Source organism: Mus caroli, chromosome 7 (genome assembly GCF_900094665.2).
Source record: "Mus caroli chromosome 7, CAROLI_EIJ_v1.1, whole genome shotgun sequence".
NCBI lineage: Eukaryota > Metazoa > Chordata > Mammalia > Rodentia > Muridae > Mus > Mus caroli.
In genome coordinates, this window is record NC_034576.1 from 101,732,791 (window position 1) to 101,744,752 (window position 11,962).

The following is an 11,962-nucleotide window of genomic DNA, read 5'->3' on the forward strand; positions in this document are numbered from 1 at the left end:
GGGGGAGGGTATGGGGGACTTTTGGGATAGCATTGGAAATGTAAATGAGAAAAATACCTAATTAAAAAATGCATACAAAAAAAAAAGAAAGAAAAAAAAATGTGCTTGCTGTCTTTCCCTAGAAGTCAAGGTGCTAAGGTGAAAAAAAAAAAAAAATGCAGATTGGTGGCATAATCAAAAGGGAACCTGGAGTGGACAACTGAATTGATAAGTAAATAAAAGACTGGGTCTGCAAGAGCTGAGCTGTCTGGTGTGATCTTCAGGAAGTCTCTCAAGTAGAACACAGGCTGTCAGCTTGTACCTGAGAGACCAAATCCTATGTTCAGACTCCAGTTTAGAAAACTCAGATAAACTAACAGACCGGGACCTCCTGTTTCTAGGCTAACCCCAACAGACCAGCATATCCAGGTTAATCTCCCCCAACAACTCAGCGTTTCTAGGTTAATTCACAACAAGCCTGTCCCCTGCTTAATCACCACCAAGGCAGCGGGAAGCAGAAGTTAAGTTTATAGCTTGATTCCCAGCACCAGCCAATTATGTTAAAGGCCATAGTAGCTCCCCAATTAGATAGCTGCCAGGCTAGAAACATTCACCCCCTGCTTGCTGCTTTCTATAAATATAAAGCCTTACCCCATATTCAGGGCTCCTCTTCATCAAAGTCATTCTGCTGTGTTAGGACTGGCAGGCAGGGAACCCAGATCAGCTCCTGTTTGTTTTTAGGGGTTCACTAACACTTCCATGGTACTACATACCCACAATTTTCTTCAAGTCATTCTTTTTTCTGTTCCCCAAAACTCCTTCCTCAGAACCCCACTGCAAGCCCAGGATGGCCCTTGGCACTTCAATACTACAATGGGGCGGTCTGGAAGAGCAATAGCAACATACTCCTGATGCTTCATAGCAGCCTCTCACTTCTAGTTCCCTGGCCCTGAGATAACAAATATTTCCTGGGAGTGGTTTATGTTAACTACAGTGATACAATCCCTAATTCACTTACTGGGCATCAACTGGCTCCTGAGATCAAATACATATATGCATACACACTTACATACAAACAACAGCTTCCTTGGTATCTCACCCTAACATGCTATGAACACACTCTTCACTTCCTGTCAGTGCCTGCCCCGCCCAAGGCATCGAGAAGCATTTGCTTTCGTTATTCTACCCAATCCACCGAGTTACTTGGGGCAAACATTTATCCCTAAGTCCAATTTCTTCCTCACACACCCCTATCCAGTCCATCCGCAGGTCTAGCTAGCTGCCTTGAAAATTGTGTCAGCATTTGACTACCTTCTTCACAGCAGCTAAACCACTCTCTTATCTTGTCTATATGTTTTATTCTGTGGTACTGGAATCAAACCCAGGACCCTGAAATGCCATAGCCTGCTCTAACCATTGAGCTAAACCCCCAGATCATAAATCATTTTCTTTACGTAACTCAAATCACATTATCATTTTGTTCAAAACCCTTGGACAAGCTTCATATTATGCATGGGGCGAGCGAAGGGGTGGGGTGGGGTGGGGGCATGTAATCTAAAACCCTATGGAAGATCTGTTCATTGCATTCAAACAAGACAACCTTCTGGCTGTAGCTGTTCTTGAAACAAACCAAACTCCCTCCCACCCCGGGTCTTTGATACCTGTGATCACTCCTTTCTGGAATGTTCTTCCTCCAGATGCCCACTCTGCTTGCTGTCTTATCTATTTCAAGTCTTTTTGTTCAATTTCTTCCCCTCTGTAAAATCCTCCGTGAACTCAAATATCTCATCCCTCCATCCTCAGCACTCCCGACCCCTGGCCCAGTTTTGCTCTCTGTCACTGACTACCGGGGAAAAATAAAAACTACCCAAAAGTTGTCTGTTTATTTCCCAGTGGGGTGCCACGTCTGTGAAGATAGAACTTGTATTTCATCTTGCAGAAACAGATCTGGTCCACCCCAGACACCAGCACCCGTGGGCGTCAGCTTCAGTCATCCTCAGGGACAGAATACCTCTGAGATGTATCCCTTCCTAAGGAGATCAAAAACCTACAAATGTAAGGAGCATAGGAAGCAAGAAAGAAAATGAAATCAGAAGCCTTTGGCTCTGCCTTCAGTGAGTCATTCCCAATGCTGGGCCTCAGTTTTCTGAGATCTAAAGAGAGGGAAAAAAGAAAAATCCCCTTTGCAAGGTAAATGACACAAAGCAGACAATGACCTCTCTAGCCGAGAGAGGATACTTGGTTGACACGTGTCACTTTATTGTTATTTACCAGATTAACCAAATAAACTGCTTAAAGACAGACAACGAGCATATTCCCAAAGCTGCTCCCTCTCTGGGCTAAATGTCCTCTATTTCAACTAGTCCTTATAAGACAGCTATAGGCTGGCCATGATGCTGGCCACCTCCCCAGGTGTTGTCCATAGTAAACTGGCACCCAGGTAGAATATTCCAAACATGATCTAATGGGCTCCAAGCCCAACAGCCCATTACCCTACCTCATCTGGACAATATATTTTCATTGGTGCACCATAACAATCTTAGCTCCTTCTTAAATGATGCTGAGTCGACTGTATGGCTTATACCAAAGTCTTCATGAACTCTAGTCTCCAGATAACTTCCCCAAGAGTTGTTTAAAGCCTGCACCACTCGGGTTCAAATAATTATGTCACCAGAATCAAATAATCTTAAGGAAAACAAAGAAAGAATGTTAATGTGAAAAAACTGTCTTACCTCAAACAAGGAAGAGAAGCCTAGAAACTGGCAGGGTAGGGGGAAGGGAGTCAGTGTTAGATCATCCACACTGACAGATAATGGTGAAGACAAACACACACAACAGCATCCATGGGTCACAGGTACGCCATGGAGGACACCAGTGGAGCCCACTGTGAAAGTCTCCAGGACACCAAGATACCTGGCCCATTTTATGCTTAAGTGTACCCACCAAAGAGACTTTACTGAGAGGACTGCCACTGAGTGGTCTCAATAAGAGAGAGGTGTTTCAAGAGAAGTGTCCACACGACATGGAGGATCTACGGGTAAAGCCTTTGTTATCTGCCCTCTGAGTCCTCTGTGATTTCCTAAATGAGTAACTTGGGACCAACGTGCTCAACTTCTCTGAGCTTGAGTTTCCCTAGTAATAAAACAGAATTATAACAGCAGCATGTCTACTGTGCTACTACAAAAATATGTATGCAGACGCTAAAGAGATGGCTCAGCAGTTAAGAGCATGGCTGCTCTTATAAAGACCTAGGTTTGGTTCCCAGCACCCACATGGCAGCTCACAACCATCTGTAACTCCAGTTCCAGGACATCTAATACCCTCTTCTGGCTTCCCTGGGCACCAGATATGCACATGGTACACATATAGGAACTCATATACATAAAAAAGTAAAAAAAAATAATAATAAGGGTATGCAAAAATTTTAGCACTGAATACTGTTTGTATTCTAGATGTTTGGATACTACTTTCTTTCCCTGTCTACTATGTAGGCCTTTATCAGGAAAAGAAAGAAGTTAGCTATGTCTAGGACATGAAATATTTAGAAATTATTCCTAACTTTCAACAAATAAAAGACTATTTTCTCGCTAGCCCTGTTAATCTCTAGAATCTAAGTCCCCAAGGTAAAGCCTGGCTTCTTATGTGCACAGAGCATTTCCAGTCCTAAGGAGCTATTTGCAGGAACTCAGTTATTATAAGCACACTGTCAGGAGATAACAGGCTAAACTCTGATTTTCTTCAAAGGTGTAGTATCCACCTTTAGAACAACTGTGGTACTGGGGCCACGTGATACCCTGACACAGATAAGGTTTTAAGTCTTCCAAAGCCTCTGATACGTTCTCTTAATAAAACTGGATGTCAAAAATCAAGTGATGGGTGGGGTGGGTGTTTAATGGTAACTGGTTGTTTTCCTTGGCACAGACATGAGGGTGAAGTCACTAACCCTTGGAAAGCTGCCTCAGAACATGCCCGGCACAGTGCAAATGAAGTTACCGGGCAGCCACGAGGGGCGGATGCTGGAGTCTTAACTCGAAGTGACATCTTAAACAAAGTTGTCCTGAGTAAAGTAACCCTATGAACCCAGGCCAGGATCTGTGCACCGGGGCAGAGGGAGCTCGTGCTGGGCAGCAGGCAGAGGGAGCACGTCTCGAGTGGAAGACGATCCACAGACTTAACTGCCTCTGATGACGTCCGTCCTTCACCTCTCCAAGCTCATCTTAAACTTCACTCACCTTTTTAATAACATCTGAAAGTTAACATTTATGCTAAACCAAGAATCCCTCACAGGGTTTTGGAATGACTTGTGGGATTAACCCTCTATGTCCCACTGTCTACTGAATATCCAGTAAACCAAAGATCCTCCTGCCTCAGCTTCCCAAGTGCTGGCATTACAGGCAGGCACCGCCATGCTCTATCTTTTCATTAATGACAATGTGTATTCCAAGAAAAGCAAGAGAGAATTTTCCTCTGAAAACAAGAAGCATGCCTGGTGGCACACGGCAGGAAATGATGTGGAGGGGATGGTAGGATGAATGGCTGGATATAGTAACTGAGAATAAGGTTTTCTTAAAATTATACTGTTTTCTTTTTTTTTTCCCTTTGGTTTTTCAAGACAGGGTTTCTCTGTGTAGTCATGGCTGTCCTGGAACTCACTCTGTAGACCAGNAACTCAGAAATCTGCCTGCCTCTGCCTCCCAAGTGCTGGGATTAAAGGCATGCGCCACCACGCCCGGCTTATACTGTTTCTTATGGTAGCAATGTGTACACAAGAACAGAAGGAAAGGTATAGCTAATACTAAATAGGAATATTTTACTCAATATATAAAATAAAATAATATACAAAAGGTCTAACATACTTAAGAGCAAGTTTAGTATAAAAGCAAACGATCACATGAAGAAAACCTCAAAATATTTCTGAGGAAATGAGCAAAGTGGGCCAACATAAAGACATAGCTTTGGTGGGAATACTAACCTAAGAATGACAGTTCTCCCAAAGTTATTACGAAAATTCAGTTAATCTTATTTTCCCATTAAGATTTCAATAAAGTTGATTTTCATTTTTAGGATGAACTTAAACACCACATGTTGTTTGTGTCTCTGGAAGAACCATCTTAGAATTAAACTGAGTATGTTTTTAAGACTCAGAAACCCCACTTCCAGGATTGTAGCACAGAAATAAAAGATGGAAAACCAAGAGTATATATGTTATATCACATGTATGCACGTGCATGCACAAGCAAACACGCACACAAGCATTCTGCAGCACTGTAGACACTGGCAAAGCAAGCATTAAAAGACTAAAGTCAGGGTAAATAGAAAATGTCTATCTAAAAAAGAAAGAAAGAAAGAAAGAAAGAAAGAAAGAAAGAAAGAAAGAAAGAAAGAAAGAGAAAAGGGAAAGGGAAAGGGAAAGGAAAAGGAAAAGGAAAGAAAAGAGAAGAGAAGAGAAGAGAAGAGAAGAGAAGAGAAGAGAAGAGAAAAGAAAAGAAAAGAAAAGAAAAGAAAAGAAAAGAAAAGAAGTCTATCTAAGGTGGGGGGTGCTTCAGGCCTGCAGGCTCCAGTGGATCACTGCAACCCAAAGGTCTCTCTCACACACACACACACACACACACACACACACACACACACACAAGACCCTGTTATACTAACTGCTTTGTAAAACAAAACCAAAGTCACAAATCTGGGAACAGACAGGGAGGGAGGCAGGAGGAAGGAAAGGCTGGGAAAGTGGTTAGAGGCTGGGTTAGAGTGGCCAGAACACATCCTACAGAATAGCTATAAAACTGTCTCAGAACAAAGCTAAACTTTAAAAAGTAAAAAACAAAACAAGATAAAAAGAGAAACTCGATGGGCGTGGTGGCACATGCCTTTAATCCCAGCACTGGGGAGGCAGAGGCAGGTGGATTTCTGAGTTCAAGGTCAGCCTGGTCTACAAAGTGAATTCCAGGACAGCCAAGGCTATACAGAGAAACCCTGTCTCGAAAAAACAAGAGAGAGAGAGAGAGAGAGAGAGAAAGAAAGAGAGAGAAACTCACAGGCAAGGTGTTGATTAAAACAGCATATATGTCCACAAGATTATATTTATATTTTTTACTTTGTCTTATGCAACTGATATTTTTTAAAAGTTGTAATGGTATTTTAAAGTAACTTTTTAAATGTTCCTTCCTTGATTCTTGGGTCACATAAGCAATTTTTAAATTTTCTTTAATTTCATGTTCATTGGTGTTTTGTCTATAGATATGTCTGAGTGAGAATGTCAGATCCCCTGGAACTGGAGTTATAAACTGTTGTAAGCTGCTACGTGGGTGCTGGGAACAAAACTCGAGTCCTCTGGAAGAGAAGCCAGTGCTCTTAATCTCATCCCCACAGAAGTAAACTGTGAAACATAAGTACAAGTAAAAATAGTAACAGGACAATGGTGGGGTAAATGAGCTTTAGTCGGTATCACTGAATCACCAGAGGATGAGCTGGAGGGGCTCATATAGGCCATGTTGAGTAGGAAACTGAGACAGAGAATCACTACTGTGTGCATTTTCCATCCAACTCTGTAAATCAGTAATTAAAACCATATCCACACATGTATCCATGACATACGCACAGACCGTGGGAAAGATGCGGACAGCTAGAGATGAGGCAGGGATTGCTGACACAGCAGTGTGTGACTGGGGATCACTTGGACGTGGGTTCTGGGTTTGGGTGGTTTTCTGGCAAGGAATGGGGAAAGGGGCCTTAAAAAGGAGAAAAGCCAGAAAGTAAAAGGAGGGACCACCTAAAATTACACTAACATTTATTAAAATCCTATTTTTACAATGTGTGTGTGCCTTTATGAATATGAATATGAGCACATATATCTATATTATGTAGACAGAAAAGGAGAAAATAAAACATTTTTAAAATGCCATTATACATAAACACAACTTTCGTTTAACCCATGCTTGCACAGAATATCCAAACTTTCCATTCTGATTGAGAATCTTTCTGAAACTTATCCTGTCTCTGCTCTTCCACAAAGGCTAAATAAGCAGTATTCGATTCCACTGATTTAACAGCCACGGCCTGATGGGAAACTGCACATACACTGGAACCTGGCTGGGGGTTCCTGGACCTGCTTTGGCAACCATCTGTGGACCTGGACAAGCTCACACTACCAGCCGTGTGACCGTGTGGTATGCAACTAACTGCCTTGTGTTTCAATGTCCTCATCTATTAAAGAAAAGAAAAAAAAAAAAAAAAAGGACCAGGCTTTACCACAAAAGGACGGAGTTGCACTGCTGTCAATACTTAGCCAGCCCAGGTGGTGCACACCTTTAATCCCAGCACACTGAGTCAGCTCTTTATTTATTCTATGCCTGTGTGCCTGAGCATATACACGTGTGTGGGGGAGCCCAGGAAGATCAAAAGAGGCATCAGGTTCCCTAGAACTGAGTTATAGATGGTTGATGGAGAACCACCATGTGGGTGCTAGAAACAGGATCTGGGTCCTCTGCAGAAAAGGGGCTACAATCCCTGAATTATGTTATTGTAGAATGCCCAGTGAGGCAGAGCTACTGACAGCACATGAAAAAATCTGCAGCAAAAAGACACAGTCCAGGAAGACAGACAGAAGAGCCACCTGGAGGAGACTCGAGAGGACTCAGAGCCAACTAAGCCCCAGTGAAAGAAGAAGAGTCAGAAAACAAAGATGACTCTGATCTCTAGAACCGTGGTACAGACACCAGAGAAGAGAAAGAGGAGGGGGAGAAGACAAAGCTGATGAGTGAATCTGGCCAGGCTGGAGCTGAGGCTCCTCAAGGGCATGACTGAAAGCCCAACAGACAGACTGAGAAACACAGACTGTGAGACCAAGGAAAGGCAGGCAGCAATGGGGATCTAGACTGGGGCTTCTAACATTCGGACAGGCAAGTTGATGCTGTGCCAGTGGAGCAGAGCTGAGAGGGGAAATAACACCACAGAGTCCCTGGCACGGGAACCTCAGACACACAATGAAGAGCCAGCCACATGGCCAGGTTAAGAATCCCTCCTTCAAGAAGGCTCAATGCTCTTCATCAGTGTGAAGAGACCAACACAAGGTTGTAAAACCATGACTGACCAGGGAGAATGCAGCTAACTTTGAGAGCAGGAGTGACCATAAGACAGCAAGAAGGCGAAGGGGAAGATGGTGCTAAGAGAAAGGCCAGCAGAACAAGCTGGAACTCAGGCATCGCAGAGAGGAGCCCCCTCTCTACAAAGTATTAAGGGGTGAAGCCAGGGATGACACCCTGAAAGATCTTTTACCCTCAGAGAGTGGCAAGATTAGAGGTGATCCTGTGGCTCCAGTCTTACCCTGAGGACACCAGGGATAGCCTTTGAAACTGCACACCTCACGGTGCTGAGCCTCTCATACCCACTCAGTAATTCACTACCACCAGCAAGAAAAGTGTTTAAAGGCAACAACAACAAAATCCAGAGTTACCCCACCCCTGAGCTTTATCGAATTACCTGTGCCCCTACAACAGGGAAATCTAGATCTGGACAACCGCTTACTGAACAGCCTTTCACAGCAGCGGTCCATGCTCTGCGGAGGCCCTCCCTCTAGCCAGCTGCTCATCCAAATTGAAAAGTAACTGGCATTTCAAATGTCAGTTGAAGAACAACATTGACACCTTGTGGTGAACATCCCAAAGTATGGAACACAAAAGCCAAATAACCTCCTGTCTGTTTGCTGGAAAACAAACCTGCAATCTCAGAGCCAACCAAAGTTCACTGCCTCACCCCACACACACTGAAGGCAACTCTGGCAGACTTGACTACTACTGTGGAGATGGGAAAGCTAGCCCGGGGTCTCCAGTGAGCCAAGGCACCTGACTGCTTTCCTACCAACAATACAAAACTCCCATGGGAAGTAGGTGGTTTTGGTGCACGCCCTGGTCTAGACGTTCCAAAGCCCTAACTTCACCAAGATTCCCTAGTTTCCCATGACACTTACCAGCAAGCTAAGTTTACTAAGAAACTATGGCTCCCAGGATCACAATACACTGAAAGAATTTTTTATTAACTTTTACTTTTAATTTTGAGACAAGGTCTCACTTATAGTGCAGGCCTGAAAGTCACTATGCAGCCCAGGTTGGCCTCAACCTTCAGACCATCTTCCCTCAGTATTAGGTATTAGGGCAAACGGCAGTACAAAGCCTCCCAGCTGGTGCAGGTCATTAATTAGCATAACTCCTAAAAAGCACAATCAGGAGACTAACTTCTCACTCTGAAGCGAAGGGCCGTAAAGGAATGCAGGCAATGTGGGCAGTGGTGTTGTTGTGGTTGTTGTTGTTGTTGTTGGAGACAGGGCCTCATGTAGTCCAAGATGGCCTAGAATTTGACACATAGCCAAAGATAATGCTAAGCTCTTGGTCCACCCTCCTGCACCACCTGAGACTAGGATTAGAGGCTTATACCTCATGCCCGGCTGTGGCTATATTTTCAAATTATAGGCCAAATAGCAAAAGTGTTACAAATCAAGAAGAAATAGGAAACAAACAAAAAAAAAACCCCGTTTTTAAAAATATCCCCATTCGGGGACAATGTTAAGTGAATAGAGGAAAGAACAAAGAAACCGAGTCTGGGAGGAACACAGTTCCCGACAAGCATTCCACATCTACCATAGCAGAAAGCAGACATGGCTGCCTGCTAAAAGAAGCAGGAAGGTTCACTAACTTTGACGAGTACAACTTAGAGTTTCTGGGTGCATGGTGATTCCTGCAGTTCAGGTAGGTAATTTGGTTGATAAACAGGCATTTAAACTGGCTCAGAGAAACTGAGGTCTTGGCTAACAGGACAGTAACAACAGTAGTGAGGATGGAAAGAAAGATCCCAGGAGTCCACTGACCAACAAGCCTGGCAGAGATGAATGCTGCCATGCAGTGAGAGACCCTGCCTCAAGCAAGTAAGGTGGAGAGTGATGGAGTGAAACAGCCAAGGTCTGACTCTGATCTCTGGATGCGCATATTCCTCCTTCATGTGTGCACTCATGTGTGTGTGTGTGTGTGCGCACACAGTCACATACACACACATACATATGCACATGTGCACACACAATGTGCATATACCACCACACCCCACACAAAAGTAAGTCTATGTTGTTTTGTAGCAATTTATTGCAACAACGGTGATTTTTAAAAACATCTACAAACTATACAGCTTAACACCACCACTTCTCCCACCAGGACGGTTAACTGGATTGGGGTAAACAGGACAACTGGAGGTACTGGGGACTGAACTCTGCACCTCACGCATGGCAGGTGAGTGCTTTTCCACTGAGCTATCCCTGAAGCCCCACTCCTGCATTTCCTATGGTATCCCATCTCTTACCTCCTACCCTCCTGAATAGCTTAGAGCTTTCTGCACCCTTTAACACACCCTCTTTTCTCGGTTAACTATCCCAAGTGCCTCCCTTTTCTCTAAGTTGGGGATTTTTCTTTTAGCGCTATTGTTTTCTCCCATAAGATTGCGCAATCTCATACTTAGAAAATAGCTTTTTAAAACATGTTCTCTTTCTATCATTTTACTAAGGAAAATCGAGGTCAGGAAATGTAGCAGTTTATTCGCATTTTAACTATTTCTGCACACTCTATTCTTCACTTTCTACGTCCCCAATTCAATAGACTCAAAAGAATGTCCGTGCAATTAGTAAACCCTATCTGTTTACACATCCCAAGCAGTCAAACTGAAGACACCTCTCGGACACAGGTCAAAGGTCATCAAACATATGTGGTAGCTTTCAGGTTGTTATCCCATAAGAGTAATTTTCACAAGTCTCATAACCAAACTCTATGTCATCAAATATAAAATTCAAGGCTCACAAAGGAAAGGCCACTTGTATGTTTATAAGATAACCATTCTTCATGAATCCTTCTGGATTCTTCCACTAGAAAATCTATAGAGGAGATGTAAGGCTCTAAAATTTATGATGTGTTAAGTAAACATTAGAAAAAACGCTACCCAAATCAAATGTCCACTAGCAATGTGAGCCGAACAAAGGCTGAGTGTAGTGCTGACTATACTAGGATATGTCCCCTGGGAAGTGTCCCTGATCATCTACCACATGAAAAACTAGAGCTAGATTTTAAGTCTTTCAAACTTAATCCCAAGCATTTCATAGAGACACGCATCCATACAGAGAGCAGAGGCACTTAAACCTCTGAGCCTTGGATCTCTGCAAAGCTCCCCTGGCCCTGTCACTCAGGCCCTCTTAAGGTGCGGAGCAAGCTAAAAGCCTAGGCCATGCCTAGGGCTGTGGGTGGGCTCTCCTGGGGAAGCATCCTTGGTAAATTCCGGTGATGTCCGTGCTCTGCAGACCAGCAAGAGCCTCGCGCTCTGCTTTCGGGTCTGCAGTCTGCAGCTGTTCTTTCCCACTACCCAGTGAGAGGAAATGGCTTTTCAAAGACTCTGTCAGGGAGATAAACTTAAATTACTGAACAACAGGATTTATGGAGCCTTCACTAAACAATGCTAAGCCTGAGCGCTGGCCTCTCAAGCCGGACATCCCTCACACCTCAGCACCACAGAGCCACAGACAGAGATCATTCAAATCCAGGAGACCCTAGGGAGGTTCTTACCGCAGCAAAGAGAAGACATCGTAAGAATTGCGAACACAGTTCTGGTCCACCTGAAGGAGGTTCTTCTGGGCATTTGGATGACCCTGAAAGGCAATGGTGAAGAAAGTAAGCAAAGAGAAACAAAATCTGTGCCAGACCAACCATACTTGCCTTTCTCAGGATATGACTCATCAAAGGCCTGGGTCTACTTTAGAGACCCAAAAAACATCATCTCTGTGGCAGCCTCATCAAATCTCTCAGACAAGTGGATTTAAAACTCAATTCCCTAGGATACCCAAGATATAAGATACAATTTGTTAAACGCATGAAACTCAAGAAGAACGAAGACCAAAGTGTGGACACTGTGCCCCTTCTTGGAATTGGGAACAAAACACCCATGGAAAGAGTTACAGAGA

At 43.7% G+C, this 11,962-nt stretch overlaps 1 protein-coding gene across 2 annotated transcripts in view; it reads right to left on the reverse strand.

Annotated features, from left to right (window-relative positions):
* Uvrag (UV radiation resistance associated) overlaps positions 1 to 11,962 on the reverse strand; it is a 266,200-nt gene that overhangs the window by 174,932 nt on the left and 79,306 nt on the right. For both annotated transcript variants that reach the window (XM_021167360.2, XM_029479367.1), the window contains one exon: positions 11,568 to 11,650. In XM_021167360.2, the coding sequence (XP_021023019.1) occupies positions 11,568 to 11,650 (83 nt within the window). The remainder of the gene's footprint in view (positions 1 to 11,567; positions 11,651 to 11,962) is intronic.